The sequence below is a fragment of the Miscanthus floridulus genome, chromosome 16 (genome assembly GCF_019320115.1).
Source record: "Miscanthus floridulus cultivar M001 chromosome 16, ASM1932011v1, whole genome shotgun sequence".
In the NCBI taxonomy this organism is placed as follows: Eukaryota; Viridiplantae; Streptophyta; class Magnoliopsida; order Poales; family Poaceae; genus Miscanthus; species Miscanthus floridulus.
In genome coordinates this window covers 115,491,217-115,516,889 of record NC_089595.1, presented here as the reverse complement: position 1 = coordinate 115,516,889, position 25,673 = coordinate 115,491,217, and the positions used below count along the sequence as shown (strand labels likewise).

The 25,673-nt window shown below is 43.4% G+C and overlaps 1 protein-coding gene across 3 annotated transcripts; it reads left to right on the top strand.

The window, feature by feature from the left end:
• Positions 1-1,700: 1,700 nt before the first annotated feature.
• On the top strand, positions 1,701-8,163 carry LOC136511622 (uncharacterized). 3 transcript variants are annotated; one of them, XM_066505666.1, is made up of 20 exons: positions 1,701-2,011; positions 3,266-3,345; positions 3,692-3,778; positions 4,431-4,481; positions 4,589-4,706; positions 5,082-5,138; positions 5,271-5,335; positions 5,435-5,518; positions 5,620-5,670; positions 5,761-5,823; positions 5,908-5,954; positions 6,042-6,120; positions 6,223-6,285; positions 6,370-6,459; positions 6,543-6,581; positions 6,657-6,884; positions 6,984-7,069; positions 7,200-7,329; positions 7,401-7,494; positions 7,593-8,163. In XM_066505666.1, the coding sequence occupies exons 1-20, from the start codon at positions 1,894-1,896 to the stop codon at positions 7,781-7,783; spliced, it is 1,821 nt and encodes a 606-aa protein (XP_066361763.1). In that variant the 5' UTR covers positions 1,701-1,893; the 3' UTR covers positions 7,784-8,163. The 3 variants fall into 3 exon arrangements, with proteins under 3 accessions (XP_066361763.1, XP_066361764.1, XP_066361762.1); XM_066505667.1 differs by lacking the exon at positions 5,620-5,670; XM_066505665.1 differs by having other exon boundaries at positions 6,042-6,285.
• Positions 8,164-25,673: the final 17,510 nt, after the last annotated feature.

Genomic DNA, 25,673 nt, shown 5'->3' with positions numbered 1-25,673 from the left:
CTAAAGTCATTCTTTCATTGAGAGGAATATTGCGTAAAGGTTCCAAATCAATAGGAGTTTCCTTACGGCCTGCACGACCACTCTTTCTACTTGTTACATTGACCACAATACCTTGAGCTAGTGACTCTTTTCCTCTCTTCCAAATCTTCTGAACAGTACGAATATGCAAACCAAATTGAGATGCAACCTCTGTTGTAACTCCCTTCCCTAACCTCCCATTGTTACTTCTTGCCAATAAAGTTTGGTAAAATAATTTCCTAACTTCATCAGTAGCATCTTTCTTTCTACTAGCACCTAGAAGTTTTAAATAAAAATGTGTGAACATGACATTCAACACAGCTACAAGTTCAAAAAACACAAATTAAAGTTGAAGAAACAAAACCTAGCTCCGGTGCCTCCATCTCTAATCCATCACTGTCGTCACTTGTTTCCTCCATCAAGTCCATCACATGATTGCCACCGAAGTTGAGATTAAATCCACCTACAAGACATAATTTTAGCCGGTAGTCCTATTGGGGTGCTTCAAAATCATGAAAAAAGGATGATAACAAACTGACCATATTGGGGTGCCTCAAAATCGATGGCACCATATTCATCTAGTGGCAAGTTCAAATCGATGAAACCATCATCTTGTGCCTCCATGTTTAAATCAAATCCTATTAAAAAAACTAAGAAGTGATGACATAATAAAAGGATAGTTGCAGGGAACTGTAGAAAGAAGAAGAAATAAAGCATTACCGATGTTGTTTTCCAAAGACGGAGGGCTCATTACCGATGTCATTTGTGTGCTAGGTTCATTTGGGTGCAAATGCCCTGCTGGGCTGCTGTGCGCTTAAATAGAGTGTTTACGAGGTAACTGAGGCGACGCCGGCACTCACAGGCGACAAGCACGGCACATGCAAAAGAAAAAAAAGGCGCCATGCAAAAGAAAAAAGGCGCCAATGCAACCACAGCGCCGCATGCAAAAGAAAAAAAGGCGCCATGCAAAAGAAAAAACAGCGCCCGGGAGAAAACAGAGAAAGCACGGCGCGCGTCCACAGCGCCGCATGCAAATTACTAGCGCGCGTCCACAGCGCCGCATGCAAATTACCAGCGCGCGTCCCACTCACAGCGCCGCAGCGCGCGCGTCCACAGCGCCATGCAAAATTGCCAAAAACCAGCAAAACTGAGGAATCGAACCCGCGACCTTCGAAACTAATGCAATAGCCACTCGGGTAGAGAGACATTGTTATATTGAAACAACTCCGAGGCATATTTAATAAGGGCAAACATGGAAGAATAGACCTAAATTAATTACACCTTGGTATGTTAAACCTTGTCCTAAACGACGTTGATATCAAAACCGGAGGGAGTACGTGCTAAGCTAGTGACCCTGCAACTAGAATACCTGCACAAACAATGAAGTGTGGTGTGGTCCAGTGGCTTGGATTTGTCTGAATAAACTACTACACACCACTGTACGCTTACAAGATCTCGTTGCAAATTGTACTCTAGGCGGCACAGGAGGAGAGAGCCCGGCCCGGTAGACTAGAGAGGGGGCTTTTACAGGTTTTCGCGCTTGCCAGTTACGCGTGTATGAGACGGAGCACGATAGTGGGCCCCACCAGTGGCCCTGTCCTCTCCCTCTCCGATCCGAGGGCCAACAACGCCTATTTAACGCACTGCGCTCCGCGCTCCCAAACCCCAACCTCCCTTGGCTGGGCCCCAACCCAACCAAAAAAAAACCCCTCTCTCCCATTCCCATCTCGCCTCCCACATCCTCCGCCTCGCCGCGGCAGGCACCGCCGCCAGTCTCCTCCCCTCCCCCCTACTCCCTCCTCGACGACTCGATCGCGTGCGACGACCGAGGTGACCTCGCTCGCTATCTCGCCAGGAGATCGACCCCGAACCGTCATGAAGTACGTGCTGGTGACGGGCGGAGTGGTGAGCGGGCTCGGGAAGGGCGTGACGGCCAGCAGCATCGGCGTCCTGCTCAAGTCCTGCGGCTTCCGCGTCACCTCCATCAAGATCGGTAAGCCCGCCGCCGCCGCAGCCCGCGCGCGCGGCGCGTCTGTTTCTGATTTCTCCCCTCTCCGCACTCTCCGGTCAAACAGAAAAAGGAGGAGAGTAATGGCGGCCACGTGATCGCACAGGCCACGAACACCCGGCCTCCCCGTACAAAACAAAAGCCGCTCCAGCCTTTTTCTGGCCTCCCCCCCACTCTCCCGTAGTCCCTCCCATGCGTACGTGTGCCCGTTTCCGTTTGGTGGTTCGGGCATAAACAACTCGCCGTCCGCCCTCGTCTTCGTCTCTCTGTCGAGATCGTCACAAATTGGGTGGGCGTTCACACTTCACTAGGGTACCCACGTTGCTAGCTACTGCTAGGAGGACTGACTCCATTTCCATCGAAATGGGGGCCTGATTCAGATTTGGGCTCTTGACGGCGGTCGCCTTCGGCTGCTCTTGGATGTTGGATGTGTGGATAAGGCTTAATCTCATGTGGCATCGTTTTATTAGCTAAAGTAGGCACTTGTAGCTTTCCATGGTTTATATGTTACACCCAATTTCTTTTTTCTGCTACTACATACTGCTACTACTATTGCCTTGGCCGGCTTGTTCCTCTGTTGGTACGTACCACAAAGCAATTCTACCTTTTCTTCCTCTCATGGTCAGCCAGCCAGCGATTAGCTAAGCCAAGTCGCCGGCCATTCAATCTAGCTTTCTGTTAAAATAACCTCATGTCCCATGTTTCGTTTTTTTCCCTTTGAACCGCGATCACGTACTCGTCGCTGCTTTGTTGAAGTGGGCATCTTATCCTGTGTCAGTGTCACTGTCTGGGTTCCTTGAAGCACATGAACTTCTCAGGCGCACAGTTTTTTTTTATTGGGGGTAGTAATACAGGTCAAATTTGCCATCCCGTGCTCTGGAATTTTGTCCTGACCGGGAGTGTTTTTGTCTCTTCATGCGGGCCAAGTGCTGTGCACCTTTCATTTCTCGCGTCTGACTCTCTCAATTTGCACAAAAACGTTTTCTACCCTGTCTCGTCACGTCCCGGACTTGCCCCGTACTTGATTTACTGCAGGTTTCTCCCCGCTATACTTACGTGTCTTATTGCGGTCACTGAAGTCCTCATACTACTTTATCTTTTTTGACACTCGTTTTTGCTTTACGCATGTACGTTGATCGAGCTAGTGCCGTGGAGACTTCTGACTCTTGAGTTTTATCTGTTGGGTGCTCTGGGAGATGATGCCGTTTCTGAACTTCTTTCGCTGTCGCTGGTGTGCAGATCCATACCTTAACACCGATGCCGGAACCATGTCTCCGTTCGAGCACGGCGAAGTGTTTGTTTTGGACGACGGTGGTGAGGTGCGATTCATCACACTGCATATAGTAGACCTGTGCGTACTTTCTTTTCCCCTGTACGTATGGTTCACTGTACACCGATCGCCACATTGCACTACTGGAGATTTGAGGCACCAATTGTTTAGACCAGTACCAAGTGGTACACGTCAGCGGCTGCACGATAGCGCCACATATCGTCCTTGTTTTGCACTTCAACCGTCACTGACTTGTCGTCAGTACTAGCGCTTCATACACTTATCCTGCTGTCCATTCTCCTCTTCTTCAACGTGTTAGAACTGTGCTATATTTCTCTAAGGCTTCTTTCATGGGCTAACAAGACTTCACTTTGTTCCATCCCTTCTTTTCAAAGGTGGACTTGGACCTTGGAAACTACGAACGATTTCTGGACATCAAGTTGACTCGTGACAACAACATAACCACGGGGAAGATCTACCAGGTGACGGGAATAAACAGCCTCTCTCAAAAGTCCACACAAGGCTTTGAGCTAATTTGCCAGTATATTGTCTGTTAAAGTTGTGGCTTAGGCTTCACCTTGATATTTACGGACTAGGAATATTCGGTGATTTTTTCTTTTGCACCAAGGTTAGGTGCTTCTTTACCTGAATTTTTAATGGAACCCACAAATCTTTTGTGATGTTGCTTTTTTTTCATTCTAAGATCTGCTACAGTTCAATAATGCATGTGGGAAATCATCTGGTCCTTAGTCAGCCACTGCTGTAATGCTGTCTCAAGCAATTGGTTGGCAGAAAGCATATCATCAGGTTAATAGTGCACCAATCATAGGCTAGGACCCTTTGTAGAACTGGATGCTTCCTTTACTGCATCTGCAAATCCGTCTAGTGGTTGAAATTAAATATGTGCGTTCAGGATTTATCATAAAGTATAGTAACACATAATATGAATTAGAATAGATAATGAAATTCTGATGCTAGAAATATGGTTTAATGAAAATGGGTAGCTGTCGTCTATCACTTTGTAGTCGATAGAATTTAGGACCACCGGAGCATATGTTTCTGTATACCTTATGAGATATCTTGGATTTCATAGTATAACTGTTAATAACCTTTCTACTAATGTTCAAACTGCAGTCTGTCATTGACAAGGAGCGTAGAGGAGATTACCTAGGAAAAACTGTCCAGGTGAGGAATGGTTATCAGAACAGAGATTTCCATGCTTTTCTGTAGCCATAGAAAAGGTGCCAATTGTTACAGTGAGTTTAAGAATTATAGTTAATTCTCTTTATCAGGTTGTGCCGCACATCACAGATGAAATACAAGAGTGGATCGAACGTGTGGCAATGAATCCAGTTGATGGCACAGAAGAGCCAGCTGATGTTTGTGTCATAGAACTTGGTGGCACTCTAGGTAAAAAAAACATTCTGTATCATTGCAGGAAGTTGCAAAATAGCATAAGTTTGCTCAATTGTTCCCATACCTGTAAGTATTCCGGTGCAGGAGACAAAATATTTTTGCCGCATAACGACAGTGGCATTCTTTGGTGTGGCGCCTTTGGTGTCCCAGCATAGCAGATCCCAAGCCCTGGTAAAGGAGGAGGGTTGTGTTAGGCGTGGCGAGCCAATGTAAAAACTTAGCCACTTAAATGGAGATGAAACCCGAAAGAAAATGATTGCTTCTGCTGGGTTTCAACTCTAGCCTACCCCAACTTATTTGAGATTTAAAGGCTTTGTTGTTGTTGTTGTTGTTGTTGTTGTTGTAACGACAGTGGCATTCTTGATGCAGGGGACATTGAATCAATGCCTTTCATTGAAGCATTAGGTCAATTTTCATACCGTGTAGGTAAGGAAACTCTGTAAATCTCCGTAATCTTTTTCCTTGTTTTACTTATGTTTTTACTCAAGGATGTTGATCCGATGTCTATTCGCTATTAGCATAAATTGTTTATTGATGCAATCTTGTGAAAATTGTCAGGGCCTGGAAACTTCTGCTTGGTGCATGTTAGTCTTGTGCCAGTTCTAAATGTAGTTGGTGAGCAGGTAAGCTTCTGCTGATTTTGGGGCACAGTGTTACTTTTTATATTCCAAAGATATTATTACTGTTCAGAAACTAATGCTGTTGTTTCCTCTATTATCTAGAAAACAAAGCCAACCCAACATAGTGTTCGCGGACTTAGAGGACTTGGACTCTTGCCTGATATTTTGGCATGTCGTAGTACACAGGTATTCCACATAACTTGTATCTGTATTTTCATTCTGTGCCTCCTGAACCTTTCAATGCTGATGGTGGCTGTATAAATGGTTTGCTCTGTGCTTCTTGGCAGCCACTTGAAGAACATGTGAAAGTGAAGCTCGCACAATTTTGTCATGTTCCGGTAAAAATGTTGCCTGCTCAAGAGTTTTTTTTTTAATAAATCAAGTCCGTATCATGCAACAGCAATGCTGACTTTGATTTTATTTGGCAGATACCAAATATCATTAATCTCCATGATGTCACGAACATTTGGCACATCCCTTTGTTGCTCAGAGTATGTCATATGAAATTATTTGTATGCATGATTGCCAAATTCTCATTTGACATGGTTAACCTGAATTCTTTTCTCTCTTTATAGGATCAGAAGGCCCATGAAGCTATTTTGAAAGTGTTAGACCTTCAGTGGTATGCCATTGGACCAAAGTATTATAAGCTCTTCCAGTTGGCTTCATTTCTATGAAACTTACATGTATTATTTCTTCATGTGTGCAGTGTGGGTAAAGTTGCTCGAGAACCCCAATTGTCTGAATGGACTGAAAGAGCCAGCAGATGTGACAGATTGAAAACTCCGGTTGGTTTGTTGATCATTTTAACTTCTGTTTCCAATACCGAATTGACTCCTAGCTTATATAACAACCAGTGCTTGATATTATGGCATGAAAATCCTTTTCAGGTTAGGATTGCTATGGTTGGAAAGTATACTGGCTTGTCAGATTCCTACCTATCTGTTATCAAGGTGCCATTACTGTTTTATATCTTATAACACATACAGTTTTGAACAAAACTAGTGGGCCTTATCTGTTTCTTCATCTTCTGCCAGGCTCTTTTGCATGCATCGGTTGCTTTGGACAGGAAACTTGTGGTGGACTGGGTTCCTTCCTGTGATCTTGAAGATTCTACAGCAGAAGAGGTCAGTTTTATTTATGCCTTATCAATTCTTTTCTATATCTTAGAGAATTAACTGACAATAATTGGGAGACTGTCGCATTGCAGACTCCTGATGCCTATGAAAAAGCATGGGAGTTGCTAAAGGTAAGCATAGAATGCCTTCTTGTGACATACCACTAGCCCACTATATAGAAAATTGAACGAATTTTTACACCTCAGGGTGCAGATGGTGTGTTGGTGCCAGGAGGTTTTGGAGACAGAGGAGTCCAAGGGAAAATTCTTGCTGCAAAATACGCGCGAGAAAAGAACATTCCTTATCTTGGCATTTGCTTGGGCATGCAAATTGCAGTGATTGAGTTTGCACGTTCTATCATGAAGTTGCATGGTGCTAACAGCACGGAGTTTGATCCAACCACAAAAACACCATGTGTTATTTTCATGCCAGAGGTAATTATTTTGCTTCAGTTGCTAGTGTAGTTACCTAATTCCTTTGTGTTGAAAATTAGCATGAGTTTTAGTGCCAACCATGCTCCTCTTGTTCTGCAGGGATCCAAAACCCATATGGGGGCAACAATGCGCCTTGGATCTAGGAGGACCTTTTTCCAGGTCACTAACTGCAAATCTGCTAAACTGTAAGAAGCACCTCCCACATCTTTCACCATTGTTTCTGCAGGAGTTATACATCTGGCCCATCTTTCACCACTTGATTATCTATGGTCTATGGAGTACTTGGGTAATCGTCTGAATTCTGAACTGCCTTAGGTATGGCAATGCTAGCTACGTTGATGAAAGGCACCGCCACAGATACGAGGTCAATCCTGATATGGTCCCAGAATTTGAGAAAGCAGGGCTTTCTTTCGTTGGCAGGGATGAAAGCGGTAAACGCATGGAGGTATGATTGCCAACATTTTTCATGAAGATTAACCATGTACTGGTCTCATATATTTGATTTGTCACATGCAGATTATCGAACTACCAACTCTTAGGTTTTTCGTTGGTGTACAATTTCACCCTGAATTCAAGTCAAGGCCTGGCAAGCCATCTCCGCTTTTCTTAGGTAAGACATCCTCAAACTCTACTTATTTTGCCTGCTGAAGTGTTCTTTGCTTTTGAAAGAAATTTAAACGCTTGAGCACTTAATGAAAATCTTGGCAGGATTGATAGCAGCTTCATCAGGTCAGCTTGATCAACGTGGCGTTATTATCAGTTCAACAGGCAGAAAGCTAAAAGCCACTGAAGGAGCACCGAAGCTAAAAGCTTACCAGAATGGGCACCTCATGATGCCACTGAACGGCCTGGTGAACGGGCACTATTCAACAAACGGCAATGGTGCTATTCCCATCTAGCAGCACAGAGCTGTGAGGCGCTGCGTGCTTGTTTGAGATTTCTCTCTTACCGTTTTCGCTTGTTCTTTTCCTTTCCTTGGAGCGCGTTCTTCCATTCTAGCGACACGGCAGCCATTTCCGATGTTTTAACGTGGAAGCATTTGGCATGCAAGCTGTCGCATGCATTAAGAGGCAAATTTAGCAGTTTAGCTTAGAGTTTGATTAGTAGTAGTAATCAGATATGCTGGTTTATCTGTTCGTTTGTTTGCTAAGATTACAAGGGCTGGTGATGTGCAGCTAGCTGTAGTGTAGCCTGCCGTGTCGCCTTATTTGTACATTGTAAAACAACTGCTACTCTCCATTGACTGACTGAATGGATGAGTATAAACGTATTGGACCAACATGCTGAGTATGGGTTTAATTTATCACATATAGAAAACAGAGAACTCCGAAATTTCAGTTCTATCAGTGCAGAAGCCGAAGAAAGGGTTTTATCACTTTTTTACACCTGCCAGACAAACAGGCACGCGTTACAAATAAAAAGATGTTTTGGTTTTTCTAAATACATAGCATTTGCTACGCATTTAGATATACACTATATCTAGATGAATAGAAAAAACAATGTAGCTACAAAAGTCAAAACGTCTTATAATTTGGAACTGAGGGAGTAGTACAGAAGGCAGTATATCGTCTAACGACGTCCAGCAAGGGCGGCCACAATGTGAGCACCCACCGGACGTCCCGGCAGTGTGGAGAAGGAATTAGGTTTTCGAAAAAAAGTGTGGAGAAGGAATCGGTGGATCATTTGATGGCCAACAGTGTGGCACTGTGTGAAAACATGCACCGTACTATCCAAGTGCGAAGAAGATGGTGCACCGGGCGATTGGTGATAGTCCTGCGTTGATCTTTCTGCCTAACATCGAATCATTCACTGCCCTAGAAAATTGTTTTTTTTCATCTAACATCTCGTCGGGGTGAGCGGGCTATATATATGGGATCTGACTCACTTGCTGATGTGGTTGGAGTGCCCCAAGATTGCTACAAGCTAGAGCAAATGATTCTACACTCTATCTACCCTCTCAAGTGTACATTGATCACATCCAAGGCATATGATAGACCTAAGTCTTCACCTTTATATAAGGGTTAGGCCTTAGAATTTGAGATCTTAAGTGATTGGATTGCTATACTTGAGCACTTGAAGTCTTAGTGACTTTCCGTCAAAGGCAGTGACCCTTCTGGCGTCAATCCTCCGAGCTTGGTGTGGAGCGGCGATGACTTGGAGTACGAGGACAAAGAGACCCCCCTCCTTAGTGGAGAAGATTCGTAGAAGACGACAACAAGATGACCGGGAGAGTTGGGCAATAGTGGTGAGCCTTAGTGGCTTGTGGCACTTGACTTGATTGCACAAACCTTTGTGGCGAGCTCAACACCATGAATGGGGGAAGGCTTCATGATCAGGAGCATACCTTGGTGGAGTTCAACGTGGATGAGAAATTGCATTTTGGCAACCGATGCCACTGGAAAATTGCCACGTCTCCGGGAGTTTTCTCTTTTGATTTGCTCTTTACTTGTTGCTTCACTTGTGTGACATTTTTCTTTCCTAGATTAGTATAGACTAGCTAGTAGGATTGAATTTAGGTTGCAAATTTTTTTATGAGTTGGGTAGGTAGGGCACATTGGAAAAAAAAATTAAGGTGCATATCATGTTTGTTAAGTTTATGGTTTTTATAGTGCATTTCAAGAAAACCCCACGTTTAAATCTTTAGAGACCCAATTCATCCCTCTCCCCCTTGGATCTTTTGGTTGTATTCATATGCTCATGGTCTCTTTTCAACTGGTATCAGAGTTGGAGCCCATACCTTTCACAAGGCCAATTCAATTCCATTAGCAAATTTGTGAGTATTGATATGGAAGCTTTTTGGTGGCCCAAATTATTGTAAAAATGAAAAGGCCAATGCACTTTGAGTAGGTGTATTGTAGTTGCATTGGTTAGTTAATTAACCCAGGATGATGATTATGTTTGGACTTTATGATGTGATGAACCCCAGCATTCCATCCAAGGTATGCTTTAATTGAAAACAAGGCTTTTCACTTTTGATGAGAAATATCTCGAACTGCCCACTCCATAGGGTCACATGAAGAATGATAAAATAGTGTTTTTAGGAATAAGATAGGGACAAAGTTGGATATTCTATTTTATCCTAGTGGTGGGGGCACTCAGGGACGGAACGATCCTATTAGGGAATATTCCACCTACATGTGGGACACCTATCATGGGGGCAAGCATGGCGAGATGAAGAATGGAAGTTGGGCATTCACCTTTGTTTTTCTTTTATTGGAGGAAGAAGCATGTGGAAGAAGAGAATAAATATCAGGCCAATAGACCGGATCCGCTCGTTAGGAAAGTTCATCCCAGATTTAATGTCCTCAAAACCAAACACAAATTAGGGATTGATCTGTCCCCCAAACCAAACACTGAGATGGGACGATTCTATTCATACCTTTCTTCAAATCAAACACAACCTGAGTTCCAATCAATTAGAGCATATTTCGATAAAAAATTAGCTGATTTGAGTGCTCATCAATGACACCAAAGAAAGTTTTGGTAAAATCATTTTCACAGAACCTTGGTACATAATACATATACGATGGGTGTCTTTAGGCTTCCTAAAGGCCTATGTTATGATCTTATGGAAATGATTTGACTTTATTGATGGGTGGAGAAGAGGAGAAAAAGAATACTCATTGGGTCTCTTGGAATAATTTGATGCAACCAAAATGTTGGCACGACACTTTTAATCTTTCTGAAAGTGCAATCAAGCCCTAATTGTAGGTTTTGGTCATAATGACCTCGTAATTAGAGAACTAATGAGATTTATCGAGATGACAAGCAGGGAATTTATATTCGAGGATGCTACACGAAACGGAGGAGCCCTCAATTATAAATGTAGATGGCTTCAAACTCAAAGGAGGTTTAAATTCTTTTACACATTGAATTTGAGTATAGGAAAAGCTGTACTATAAAGGGGGACATAATGGTTAAGTTAATATGTGCTACCAAGTGCTCATATAACCACATGCATCCTTAGATTCACAGCCAAGACAGTTCACTTCACTATTACCCTTGTTGTCTTGCAGGGTGCGAGCTCCGACTCACCCGACCCCTTGGGTGCGAGCTCCGTCTCGCCTGACCCCTTGGGCATGGGCTTCGGTTCACCCGACCCCTTGGGCATGGGCTTTGGTTCGCCTAACCCTTTGGTCGCGGGCTCCATCTTGCTCGACCCCATGGTCGCAGGCTCCGTCTCGCTCGACCCCAAGGTCACGGGCTCCGGCTCGCCCGACCCTTTGGTCGCGGCTGTCTCGCCCGACCCCAAGGTCACGGGCTTTGGCTCGCTCGACCCCAAGGTCGCGGGCTCTGGCTCGCCCGACCCTTTGGTCGTAGCCTCATCTCGCCCGACCTCTTGGGTGCAGTGTCCGTTGAGGGCTGGGGATATATATACCTTTCCCTTTCCTCTCCAATGGCTATATGCGATTTAAGTGACCGTTGGAGGTTGGGGGTATATATACCTTTTCCCTTCCTCCCCAATGGTAACCAACCAAACCTGCTCTCTTGTTCCTCACTTCAGCACGCCCAAAATAGAGCAGGAGCTCTCTCTCTCACTCCATTGTTGACCTCAAGCCCTCAAGCAAATCCATTGATTTCTCCATCAATCCTTGAGGGATAAGGGTCCAAAACTTAATTAGAGAGTAGTTCCATTGATTCTGAACTCTAAAGAGCACTTGGTTCATGTTTTGGCCGGCAGTTATATTTATTACTCTTGGAGCTTGGCTCCTAGCCGGCTAGTGCATTGCCCATGGAGCTTGCCAACTTGTGTGGCAATCCCAGGAGGTTTGTAACCACCTCTTGGAGCAAGTAAAATTACCCTCATCTTAAGAGTTCACTCTCTTAACTTGAGAACGAGGTAGAGTTACAAATCCCTAAGCCTTAGTGGCATACCTTAACAATGTGGATATAGGCAAGCCTTGGCGACGAGCTGAACCACGGGATAAATCCTTGTGTCATCTTGTGCTTGCGTTGCTATACTTGTGTTCTTATTGTTGTTGAGGTAATTTCTAGGATTGAGGCTGATCTACTTGTGTGTGTGGTGTTTCCACCATTTTTAGCTATTGATCTATGATCTACTACCCTGTAGAAAGCTAAGAAATTTACACGATCTAAATTTTGTTGGGTAGATTTTGAACTGTAAACTAATCTCTCCTGCAGGTGCGGCAGTGTTGTGCTCACAGAGCGGTAGTGCCACGGATGAATTTGACTTTGATTTGAGTTGAATATTTATAGGCCTATTCACCCCCCTCTAGGCGTACCAGAGATCCTACACTTTCCAAATAGTCTCTATTATAGACCTCTAAAAGCTCTAGTGGAAAATTGCTTGACACAATTTTCACAAGCAATGGATCCAATACATGGTGCAATTTTTTTTGACAAGTATACATAGTGTGCAATTGAACAGACATTGAATCGTTGAAGAAAGGCATAATTGGGCTTATCGGGAATGGCAAAAGCAGTCATCTTTGGCATGATAATTGGATACCGAGGGATGCTTATTTGAGACCAATTCACAAAAAGAAGACGATCAAGGCAGTCACAAAAAAGAAGATGATCCTCTATCTAGCGCGTGAGGATCCAGAGTAGTTCCCCATCATGGACTGTCCATAGATTGTTGTATCTGTCTCTGTATTGTTAGATTGATCTCTTCCAATTGGCCCAACAACCAATTGGGCTCTTGGATCCACGCCCTGATCGGGGGTGCCCAACCGCTCCATGGTTGGTGGGTCCCTATTGCACAACGCTATAAAAAGGAAGGTGGGGGCCGAGGCACAAGGCACGAGGTTCACCTAAGCCGCCAGACGCCCTACCTACATCCTAACCCTAGCCAGTCTAGAGAAGGGGTGTTGCCAGCGACAGGAATCTCCTCCACTAGCCACCGCCGCCTCTGCACCACCACCACCGCGACAGCGCCTTCATTGCCGGGCTTCACCGCGCCACCGTCAAGCAACCCCACGGCCAGCTTATCTTCTACGAAGGCGGCTGATGGTTTACACCTTCGCAACCCCTCTCTCTCTCTCGCTCTATTTGTTAATCACGTACTAGTACATGTTCTAGGACTTGCTATTTATCCCAAATGTAAGTACACATTGAAAGGTCCTAATGGCTAGAGGGGGGTGAATAGCCTAATAAAAATTTCTACAACAACACTTAACAAAAAGGTTAGACAATTATGAGGCGAAGCAAGAGATGCGCTAGCCTACTCAAAATGCAAGCCACCTACCACAATTCTAGTTTAGATAGTATCTATTCACACAATAGCTAGGACACTACCCTATGTTAATGTGCTCTTAAAGGCTAACTAAAGAGCCACACCAACCAACCAAGCAAGCTCTCACAACTAGCTACACTAAAGAGCTTGACAACTAGTTTGCAGTAATGTAAAGAGAGTGATCAAGAAAGTTATACTGCCGTGTAGATGAAAGAACCAATCAATCACAAGGATGAATAACAATGAAGACCAATCACATCGGAATCAATGATGAACACAATAATTTTTTACTGAAGTTCACTTGCATGCCGGCAAGCTAGTCCTCGTTGTGGTGATTCACTCACTTGGAGGTTCACGCATTAATTGGCATCACACGCCAAACCCTTAAAAGGGTGCTGCACAACCAACACAAGATGGGGATCACACAAGCCACGAGCAATCCACTAGAGTACCTTTTGGCACTCCACCGGGGAAAAGTCAAGAACACCTCACAATCACCACGATCGGAGCCGGAGACAATCACCACCCTTCGCTCGACGATCCTCGCTACTTCAAGCCGTCTAGGTGGCGGCAACCACCAAGAGTAACAAGCGAATCCCACAGCGAAACACGAACACCAAGTGCCTCTAGATGCAATCACTCAAGCAATGCACTTGGATTCTCTCCCAATCTCACAAAGATGATGAATCAATGATGGAGATGAGTGGGAGGGCTTTGGCTAAGCTCACAAGGTTGCTATGTCAATGCAAATGGCCAAGAGAGTGAGCTTGAGCCGGCCATGGGGCTTAAATAGAAGCCCCCACGAAATAGAGCCATTGAGCTCCTCACTGCACTGAACACGGGTCGACCGGACTCTCCGATCAGATTGACTGGACACTGGAGCTCAGCGTCCGGTCGTGCGATGTGCGCCACGTGTCATCGGCTTCAAATGCCGATCACCCGATTTCAATGGTCAAGTGATGACCGGACGCGTCAGTTAGAAAGTGACTAGACGCTGGACCTCAGCGTCCGGTCGTTTCTAGTAAGGTTTCAAACACAAATTTTCACGACCAGACGCGTCCGGTCATGCCCGACCGGACTCACCCAGCGTCCAATCACTCAACGTCTCCTCTGTGCGCCTCACGTCGGCGTACGCCAGCACTGACCGAATGCACCCTACCAGCGTTCGGTCATAGAGCGGCCCAGTGTCTGGTCATTTGACCGACGCCAGCATCTTCGCTGTTACACCTGACCAGATGCGCCGGTCCAACCGAGGCCAGCGTCCGGTCACTTCCAATGACTTCCGTCTTTTCTTCTAGGGCGCCGGTGGAGTTTCTTACCCTTGCTCCCAAACTTCACCACCCTTAATCAAATGTGCCAACCACCAAGTGTATCACCTTGTGCACATGTGTTAGCATATTTTCACAAACATTTTCAAGGGTGTTAGCACTGCACTAGATCCTAAATGCATATGCAACGAGTTAGAGCATCTAGTGGCACTTTGATAACCGCATTCTGATATGAGTTTCACCCCTCTTAATAGTATGGCTATCAAACCTAAATATGATTACACTCTCTAAGTGTCTTGATCACTGAAACAAAATGACTCCTATAATTTATACCTTTGCCTTGAGCCTTTTGTTTCTCTTTCTTCTTTTCAAGTTCAAGCACTTGATCATCACCATGGCATCACCGTCATCATGTCATGGTCTTCATTTGCTTCTCCACTTGGAAGGTGCTACCTATCTCATGATCACTTGATAAACTAGGTTAGCACTTAGGGTTTCATCAATTCACCAAAATCAAACTAGAGCTTTCAATCTCCCTCTTTTTGGTAATTGATGACAACCCTTTCACAAAGATATGAATTGAAATTCAATTGAATCCATGTTGCTTGTCCAAGCATATTTACCATGTGAAAAAGGATATGGACAAGTTTCATGAACTCCATATGGTAGCAATTGCTCCCCCTACATATGTGCTACGAGTTTGGATTGTGGCTTGCACATATGCTTAGATAGCAAATATAGGAGACAATGTCTACCAAATGATGCTAAAGTATAAAAGATGGACCTTTGAAGCGTGATACCAATCAGAGTGCACCATTATACCATCCTTGGCATCATGGTTAGCTTGATACCACTTGAAAACAACACTTTGAAAATGAAATCACTATATAACCTATGCATGCTAGTTTTTCATTTTATCATTCAATCCTATAACTAGCATACTCCACACAAGCATGGATATCGAAATTTTAAAACTTGTGCCATGCAAGCAAACATATGAAATGCACATTCAAATGCACCATACAAGTTCATGAGCTTGCTCCCCCTACTTGTGTGCTCAAAATTTTAATTGATTATTTTCCTTTGTCATATCTCTCCCCCTATGTCAAATTCTCCCCTTTGGTGTCTATTTACTATCTTTGTGCACTATTTCTCCCCCTTTGTCATCAATGACCACAAAGGTTTAAAAGGTAGATAGGTTAGGATTATCAATGTCAATCAATGGGGTAAGGATCATATTCCCAAAATTTGGTCCAATCTAGATCATTTGCCAAAGATATTTAACTCGGTTTGATCCAAAGACAAGCTTCTTCACACCTCCAAATAAGGGTTATCTTGTACCATGTTGAGTTAAACACTTGGAGCTCATTTTCTAGATTAAACACTAGGTTTACAAGCCCACAAACATGTCATATGCTACCACTAGATCAAAATAAGCATAGAAGCAATAGTGGTACCATACAATCATCAAATTCATTTGATTTTCATGAATGAGCCTAATAAAATGGAGAGATGACTAGATGCACTAAACATGTCCTTAGCAATGATGTATGCCATGCCAATCAACTTTTACCTTGGATTGCTCGAAGGAGAGGCATCTCATATAAGTGGGGGGTGCATCAACACATATTTGAGAAATCCAATATGTTCAACTTATTCCTTAGCTTGCAAAACCTTTTCTCATCCAATGGCTTGGTGAATATATCGGCAAGTTGATCTTCGGTGCCTACACTCTCAATGCAAATGTCCCCTTTTTATTGGTGATCTCTTATGAAATGGTGGCGGACATCAATGTGCTATGTTCTTGCATGTTGAACCGGATTGTTGGTCAACTTGATTGCACTCTCATTGTCACATAGCAATGACACTTTCTTGAACTTGATTCCAAAGTCACTCAAGGTGGCCTTCATCCAAAGTATTTGTACACAACAACTACCGGCAGATATGTATTCGGCTTCGGCGGTTGATAATGCAACATTGTTTTGCTTCTTTGATGACCATGAAACAAGTGATCTTCTCAATAATTGACATGTGCTCAAGGTGCTCTTTCTTTCAACCTTGCATCCCGCATAGTCCGAGTCGAAGTAGCCAACTAGCTCAAACTTTGCTCCTTTGGGATACCACAAACCAACATTTGGTGTATGCTTCAAGTACCTCAATATTCTCTTTGTAGCCTTCAAATGACTTTCTCTTGGTGAGGCTTGAAATCTTGCACACATGCATACACTAAACATGACATCCGGCCTTAATCTGGTCACATAAAGTAGGCTTCCAATCATAGACCGATATAATTTTTGATCCACCATATTGCCACTTGCATCACTATCCAAGTTGTCATTTGTTCCCATTGGTGTGCTAATGACTTTGCTATCACTCATGCCAAACTTCTTGATTATGTCCTTGATGTACTTGCCTTGACTCACAAATGTACCATTTTTTCAATTGCTTGATTTGAAGGCCAAGAAAGTAACTTAACTCTCTAATCATGGACATTTTAAACTCATTAGCCATTATCTTTCCAAACTCATCACAAAAGTCTTGATTGGTTGATCCAAATATGATGTCATCAACATAGATTTGCAATACAAATAGATCTTTTCTGATCTTCTTGATGAAAAGAGTGGTGTCAACCTTGCCCATCATGAACCCTTTAGAGAGGAGGAAGTCCCTCAATCTCTCATACCATGCTCTAGGTGCTGATTCAAGCCATATAATGCCTTCTTCAACTTATATACATGGTTGGGCTTCTTATCATCTTCAAAACTAGGAGGTTGCTCAACATATACTTCTTCATTTATGTAACCATTGAGAAATGCACTCTTAACATCCATTTGATAGAGCTTGATGTTGTGGGCACAAGCATAGGCTAGCAAGATTCTAATTGCTTCCAATCTAGCAACCGAGGCATATGTTTCTCCAAAGTCAAGACCTTCAACTTGTATATAGCCTTGTGCTAACCTTCTTGCTTTATTTCTTACTACTATCCCATCTTGATCTTGCTTGTTTCTAAAGACCCATTTGGTTCTAATCATATTGTGTCCCTTTGGTCTCTCTACTAATTCCCATACTTGATTTCTTGTGAAGTTATTCAATTCTTCATGCATAGCATTCACCCAATCAACATTCTTCAATGCTTCATCTATCTTTTTTGGTTCAATGGATGACACAAATGAGAAATGCTCACAAAATAATGCTAATCTTGATCTTGTTTGTACACCTCTAGAAATATCACCAATGATAGTGTCCAATGGATGATCTCTTGCAATATTTGTTGGTTGGAGTATTGGAACTTGATTGCTTGCACTTGCTTGATCATTAGGTTGAGATAATGTACTAGCCACTTATTCTTGTTCATTATCATGAGAGCCACTTGCACTAGCTTGATTTGTATCATCTTGCACATTTGAGTTGGAGAGCACTTGTACTTGATCATCTTCATCATTATTCACTTGCCTAGGCCTCAATTCATCAATATCCATGTTCTTCATGGCATTTAAAAGTTGAATTCCACTAACATCTTCTAAGTTCTCATTCTCTACTTGTGAACCCTTGGTTTCATCAAATTCAACATCATGAACTTCCTCAAGAGTTCCACCACCCAATCAAACCCTATGTTAATGTGTTCTCAAAGGCTAACTAAAGAGCCACACCAACCAAGCAAGCAAGCTCTCACAACTAGCTACACTAAAGAGGTTGACAACTAGTTTGCGGTAATATAAAGAGAGTGATCAAGAAAGTTATACCGCCATGTAGATGAAGGAACCAATCAATCACAAGGATGAATAACAATGAAGACCAATCACCTCGGAATCAATGATGAATACAATGATTTTTTACCGAGGTTCACTTGCTTGCCGGCAAGCTAGTTCTCATTGTGGCGATTCACTCACTTAGAGGTTCACACGCTAATTGGCATCACACGCCAAACCCTCAAAAGGGTGCCGCACAACCAACACAAGATGAGGATCACACAAGCCATGAGCAATCCACTAGAGTACCTTTTGGCACTCTGCCGGAGAAAGGTCAAGAACCCCTCACAATCACCACGATCGAAATCAGAGACAATCACCACCCTCCGCTCGACGATCCTCGCTGCTCCAAGCCATCTAGGTGGCGGCAACCACTAAGAGTAACAAGCAAATCCCACAGCGAAACACAAACACCAAGTGCCTCTAGATGCAATCACTCAAGCAATGCACTTGGATTCTCTCCCAATCTCACAAAGATGATGAATCATTGATGGAGATGAGTGGGAGGGCTTTGGCTAAGCTCACAAAGTTGCTATGTCAATGCAAATGGCCAAGAGAGTGAGCTTGAGCCGGCCATGGGGCTTAAATAGAAGCCCCCATGAAATAGAGCCATTGAGCTCCTCACTGCACTGAACATGGGCCGACCGGACGCTCCGGTTAGATTGACCGGACGCTGGACCTCAGCGTCCAGTCATGCGATGTGTGCCACATGTCATCGGCTTCAAATGCCGATCACCCAATTTCAACGATTAAGTGATGACCAGACGCGTCAGTTAGAAAGTGACCGGACGCTGGACCTCAGCGTCCGATCGTTTCTAGTAAGGTTCCAAATGCGAATTTTCACTACCGGACGTGTCCGGTCATGCCCGACCGAACTCACCCAGCGTCCGGTCACTCAACGTCTCCTCTGTGCGCCTCACGTCAATGTACGTCAGCACTGACCGGACGCACCCTGCCAGTGTTCGGTCGTAGAGCGACCTAGCATCTGATCATTTGACCGACGCCAGCGTCTTCGCTATTACACCAGACCGGACACGCTGGTCCAACCGAGGCCAGCGTCCGGACACTTCTAGTGACTTCCATCTTTTCTGTCTAGGGCGCCGGTGGCACTGTCGGACTATCCGCACACTATGGACAAACACTCCGCCGGTGGAGTTTCTTACCCTTGCTCCCAAACTTCACCACCCTTGATCAAATGTGCCAACCACCAAGTGTATCACCTTGTGCACATGTGTTAGCGTATTTTCACAAACATTTTCAAGGGTGTTAGCACTCCACTAGATCCTAAATGCATATGCAACGAGTTAGAGCATCTAGTGCCACTTTGATAACCGCATTCCGATACGAGTTTCACCCCTCTTAATAGTACGGCTATCAAACCTAAATGTGATCACACTCTCTAAGTGTCTTGATCACTGAAACAAAATGGCTCCTACAATTTATACCTTTGCCTTGAGCCTTTTGTTTTTCTCTTTCTTCTTTTCAAGTCCAAGCACTTGATCATCACCATGGCATCACCATCATCATGTCATGGTCTTTATTTGCTTCTCCACTTGGAATGTGCTACCTATCTCATGATCACTTGATAAACTAGGTTAGCACTTAGGGTTTCATCAATTCACCAAAACCAAACTAGAGCTTTCACACATGCTAGATCTATTTCTAGTTGATCCAGTAACTTTTCATCAATGGTATGAGTCACCTAACTAGGCATAGATCTAGCTTATCGAGATAGAAAACCGAGTAGAAGAAATTAGAAGGAGGTGATTCAATTTGGATTGAAAGAAAAGAGAAGCAGAGGGTTGATCGAACCCTAAACCCTAATCGGGTGAAGAAAAGGAGTAAGAAGGGGGTCTCATTTTCAAAAAGTACTCAAACCCTAACCCTAACCCGTCGTGAAAGATGAACAGTAACCTTAATCCTAACCCTAACCCTAGATCGGATCAACTCCGAGAAGAATAGAAGAAGATCCAATACAGAGAGAAGAAGGGGAAATGGGAAGGGCTTGGGAGGCGGCTTGAGGCTTACCTCACTAGCCTCCACTCACTAGAGTCCTCTAGGAAGGGCTCCATGCTGCGCTAGGGCATGGCTCCACGCCGCGCTAGGGCACTATCACAAGGCCACGCTAGGCCGCTGGGGAGCATGCATGCCGGCGAGGGAGCCGGCGACGGCGCCATCATCCTCCGCTCTAGGCTCTCACCGGTGGACGTTGCGCTCGTTCGCTTACGGGGCTAAGAGAGAGAAGGGGAGAGCAAATGGCTAGGGTTTGGGGGCAAGCGGCGTCGTCGTGCCATTTTGATCAGTCGATACGCGCGCTCAGCCATCGATCTGAGATGGATGGCTGCGAGCGCACCGGGCTGCTTTGCTAGCCTAGGCCCAAGTTGCGGCCTAGGAGGCACAGCGGGCGCGCGCGGGCGTGAGCAGGCCGGGCCAGCTTTTTTGTCGCTGGGCCGAGCACTGTTTCAACGGGCTAGGCCAAATGAACAGTAGAAACTGAGTTATTGTTTTATTCATTTTCAGAAACAAATTTTGATGTTTTTTGTCCAGTTTCAATCTCTATCAAAATTTGAACCAACGGGATAATTTTTTTATAGAGTAGATTAGTATAGTTAAATGCTTCTGAAAAGTAGATAAATAATTTTTTCATGTTTTCGTTACAATGTTAAAGTTTATCATCTTCCAATTAAATTCAAACCAACGGGAGAATTTAATTTGGAGAGTAGTCATTTTTAGCCAATAAATTATAATATTGTTATTTTTCTGACCAACGTTGATAATAGCAAAATTATAATGTTTATTCATAAGTTTTACATGCATTAATTCTATTTTTGCCCAACGGTGATGTAGAATTAGTGTATAAGAATGTTGTATGTTTTAATTTTGACCAACGTTAAATTAAAGCATGCAATAATGATGTCATGTTTTCTCACTATCTCTGACGGTATTTTTTTAGGACTCAACCCAATGGCTTTTATCTTGCACATACCGCCTCTTGAAGGGGGCAACTACAGGGTATGGCGAGAGAAGTATGAACTAGCACTTACACTGTCTGAAAATGACCTAGCGCTTACCTCCCCATGTTCGACTGAGCCAGTGGCCCTAGTGAGGGAAGATAATGAGACTGATGCTGATTTCACTGCTCGGTAGCGAGATCATGCAGAAGTGCGGATGAAATATGATCTCGAACGCAAGAAATAGGATATTTTAAACCGTAAGTGCTTGATGGTGGCTAAGTCCACTATTTTAGATGCGATAAGAGGGTCTATCCCAAATTATGATACCACCACAGAGTATCTTAAGAAAGTGGAGAGTCAGTTTACTGGCACTTCAAAGGCTTATGCCAGTACTTTGATCAAGAAATTGTTCAATGAGAAATACACAGGTGGCGATATCAGAGAGCACATACTGAAGATGAGCAACATGGCTTCGAAGTTGAAGCCAATGGATTTGGGGCTCAAGGATGAGTTCCTTATTCATTTGGTTTTTGCTTCCTTGCCTAAGGAATATGAAACTTTTGTTGTAAATTATAACATGTAGCCCGATAAGTGGGATATAGAGAAGCTCATCGCAATGTGTGTTCAAGAAGAGGAGAGGCTTAAAAGCTCATAGGATGACTCTACTAACCTTGTGAAGGACAACAAAAAGAAGAATTTCAATAAGAATGTTAAACCTCAAGGAAAAGCCCCTTAGAATGACCACCATTAGAAGAACAACAATGCTCAAGTTGAGAAGGATCAGTGTAAATGGTGCAAGAAGTATGTACATTACCAGAGGGACTATCCAGACTTCCTGAAGAGCCTCCTGAAGAGAGGGATTCCATACGAGGAGGACCCTACAAAGAGGAGAAAGAAGAATTAAAGTTACAAATGGAGTTGAAGCTGAAGTTGAAGCCATTGGAGATCTCTCTCTAGAATTAGATGATGGTTTTAGACTACAGCTTTCAGATATTCTTTATGTACCCTCTTTGCATAGAAACTTGATAAGTGTCTCACGACTAGATGATGATGGATATGATTGTCATTTTGGTAATGGCAAATGTCGGATTGTGATTAATAATAAGTGTGTTGGTCTTGCCTTTCCGACAAGACAAGCTTTATTTATTATCACTTTCTGAGAATGTGAATGATGTGAGCACTAAGAATGAGAATGAGAATGCTTCCTCGTCTATGAATGCAACAAATAAGCGGAAGAGAGTGCATGATGTATCTTTGAAATTATGGCACTATCGTTTAGGCCATATTTCGAGGGGGAGAATAAAGTGATTGATTAAAAAATCAATTCTTTCGTCTTTAGAATTTTCAGATTTAGAACAATGCATAGATTGCATAAAAGGAAAGTACGTTAAGAAAATAAAGAAAGATGTCAAATGAAGTGCGGGAATTTTAGAAATAGTTCACATAGACATCTGTGGTCCTTTTCCTATGAAGAGTGTGGATGGTTATGATTCTTTTATAACATTCACAGATGATTATTCTCGTTTTGGCTATATTTATCCAATTAGAGAAAGATCGGAAGCATTGGATAAATTTAAGATATTTAAGGCTAAAGTAGAAAATCAGCACAACTTAAAGATTAAGGTAATAAGATCCGACCGTGGAGAAGAGTATTACGGTCGACATACCTCATATGGCCAAGTTCCTGGACCTTTTGCAAGGTTCTTACAGGAAAATGGCATAGTAGCCTAGTATTCTACACCGGGCGAGTCTCAACAGAATGGAGTAGCTGAAAGACGTAACCGTACCTTAATGGATATGGTGAGAAGCATGATAAGTTACTCTTCTTTACCGATAAGTTTATGGATGGAGGCGTTGAAAACCGCCATTCATATTCTTAATCGAGTGCCAAGTAAGTCGGTGCCCGAAATACCGTATGAGTTATGGATAGGAAAGGAATCCTCACTTAACTATTTATGTGTGTGGAGTTGTCCAGCTGAGGCAAAAGTTTTTAACCTAAACATAGGGAAGCTAGACTCCAAGACAGTCAGTTGTCATTTCATTAGCTATCTAGAAAAGTCAAAAGGTTATCGCTTCTATTATCCTGACAGACAAATGAAGTTTATAGAAATAAGACATGCTATTTTCTTGGAGGATGATATGATCAGGGGGAGCATGGTAGCACGAGAAATTAGTTTTGAAGAGAAGCGGGTATACGTGCCCACTCCAATGGTTCAGGAACCATTCTTCACGCTACTTGTTGTTGCTGTACCAACAGTGCAAGACACTATAGTAACAGCACATGTTGTTAGTTCTCCTGTGGCAACAATGAATGAACATGAGGAGCATGTCCTTTAGGATCCCCTAGAACCCGTTGCCACACATGAGGGAGGGCAACAACAGCCTCATATAGAACAAGCGTCATCTAATGAGGCCCCTAGAAGGTCTCAAAGAGTCAGGAGATCAGCCATTTCTGATGATTATGAAGTTTATGAATATGTGGAATTTCAAATGGAGGGTGATCCCACCTCATTTGAAGAAGCCATGAGAAGCGCTCACTCATCCAAGTGGCTTGAAGCCATGGAAGATGAAATGAAATCAATGAAAACCAATGGTGTTTGGAACTTAGAAATAATTTCTAAAGGAGCCAAGACAGTAGGTTGTAAATGGGTCTACAAAACTAAACATGACTCCACAGGGAATATAAAAAAGGTTTAAAGCGTGACTTGTGGTGAAAGGTTTCACGCAAAGAGAAGATATAGATTATAATGAGACATTTTCTCCAGTCTCATGTAAGGATTCCTTTAGAATCACAATGGCGCTTGTAGCACATTACGATTCAGAATTACATCAGATTGATATAAAGACAGCATTCCTAATGGGGATCCGGAGGAAAATATTTACATGGCACGACCGAAAGGTTTTGTTGTAGAAAGAAAAGAACGTATAGGATGCCTCCTGAAGAAATCCATTTATGGATTAAAACAAGCTTCAAGACAGTGGTATTTGAAGTTTGATAGTACAATAAGAAAGTTTGGGTTTCAAGAAAATGTAGAAGACAATTGCGTTTATGCAAAGTTCAAAAATGAGAAATATATTTTTCTAGTCTTGTATGTGGATAACATCTTGCTCGCTAGCAGTGATGTTAATCTACTACTAGAAACAAAGAAGTTTTTGTCCTCGAAGTTTGATATGAAGGATATCGGTGAAGCTTCGTTCGTCCTAGGAATAGAGATTCACCGAGATAGAGAAAATAGGGGTTTAGGATTATCACAAAAGGCATACTTAGAAAAAGTTCTAAAGAAATACAGTATGCAAAATTATAAGTCTTCACCTGCTCCCATATTTAAGGGCGACAGATATGGAGAATTTCAATGTCCCAGGAACCAATATGAGATCGATCAAATGAAAGCAGTTCCATATAGTTCAGCTGTCGGAAGTTTACAGTATGCTTAAGTGTGTACTCGCCCTGACTTAGCATTTGTTATCGGGTTACTTGGCAGATATCAGAGTAATCCAGGAATAGAACACTGGAAATTAGTAAAGAAAGTTTTGCGTTACCTGCAAGGTACGAAGGGTCTCATGCTAACGTACAGAAGATCTGATTCTCTGCACATAGAGGGGTATACAGATTCTGATTATGCGGAAGATGATAGAAAATCCACGTCGTGATACATATTCACTCTCGCAGGAGGAGCTATATCGTGGAAAAGCTCAAAGCAAACCGTCACTACATCGTCCACAATGTATGTCGAGTTTGTAGCATGTTATGAAGGACAGATGAATTGGCTGAAGAAATTCATGCCCGGGTTGAAAGTGGTAGACGACATACATAAGCCACTCAAGTTATACTGCGATAATAATCCAACAGTATGTTATGCTCACAATAATAAGTCAAGTGATGCTACCAAACACATTGACTTAAAATATTATGTTGTGAAAGATAAAGTCTGGGATCATATAATTAGTCTTGAGCATATAAGAACAGAAAAGATGCTCGTGGATCTGCTTACAAAAGGCTTACCACTCAGTATGTTCAGAGAACACTTAGCCGGCATGGATTTAAGGGAAAGCCTATGATTCCTGGACAATAAGGGTCTAGTTGAGAATCTATTTTAAAATAGAGAAGTGCATTGTAGCTGTTTAATCTAATGGTAATTGACCGTGACGATGAGGCACGCTCTATGCACAATTGACCGTGACGATGAGGCACGCTCTATGCACTGATCTGTGATGGAATGAGAACAAGATAAAGTAAGTAAGCTAAGTTTAAGTCATAAGGTGAGATCAAGGAGAAAAATGTTAGATTGATCTCTTCCAATTGGCCCAATTGGGCCCTTGGATCCGCGCCCTGATCGGGGATGTCCAACCGCTCCATGGTTGGTGGGCCCCCGTCGCACAACGCTATAAAAGGGAGGTGGGGGCCGGGACACAAGGCACGAGGTTCACCTGAGCCGCCAGACGCCCCATCTACATCCTAACCCTAGTCGATCTAGAGAGGGGGCGTTGCCAACGACGAGAAGCTCCGCCACCGGCCACCGCCGCCTCTGCACCGCCGCCACCACGACAGCGCCTTCATCGCCGGGCTTTACCGTGCCACCGTCAAGCAAGCCCATGGCCAGCTCGTCTTCTACGAAGGCGGT

Coding starts and splice junctions, on each gene's coding strand:
- LOC136511622 (XM_066505665.1), top strand. CDS start 1,894: ATGAAGTACGTGCTGGTGACGGGCGGAGTGGTGAGCGGGCTCGGGAAG. Junction 5,671..5,760: donor CACAATTTTGTCATGTTCCG/GTAAAAATGTTG, acceptor TTTATTTGGCAG/ATACCAAATATCATTAATCT. Junction 5,955..6,041: donor AAAGTGTTAGACCTTCAGTG/GTATGCCATTGG, acceptor TCATGTGTGCAG/TGTGGGTAAAGTTGCTCGAG.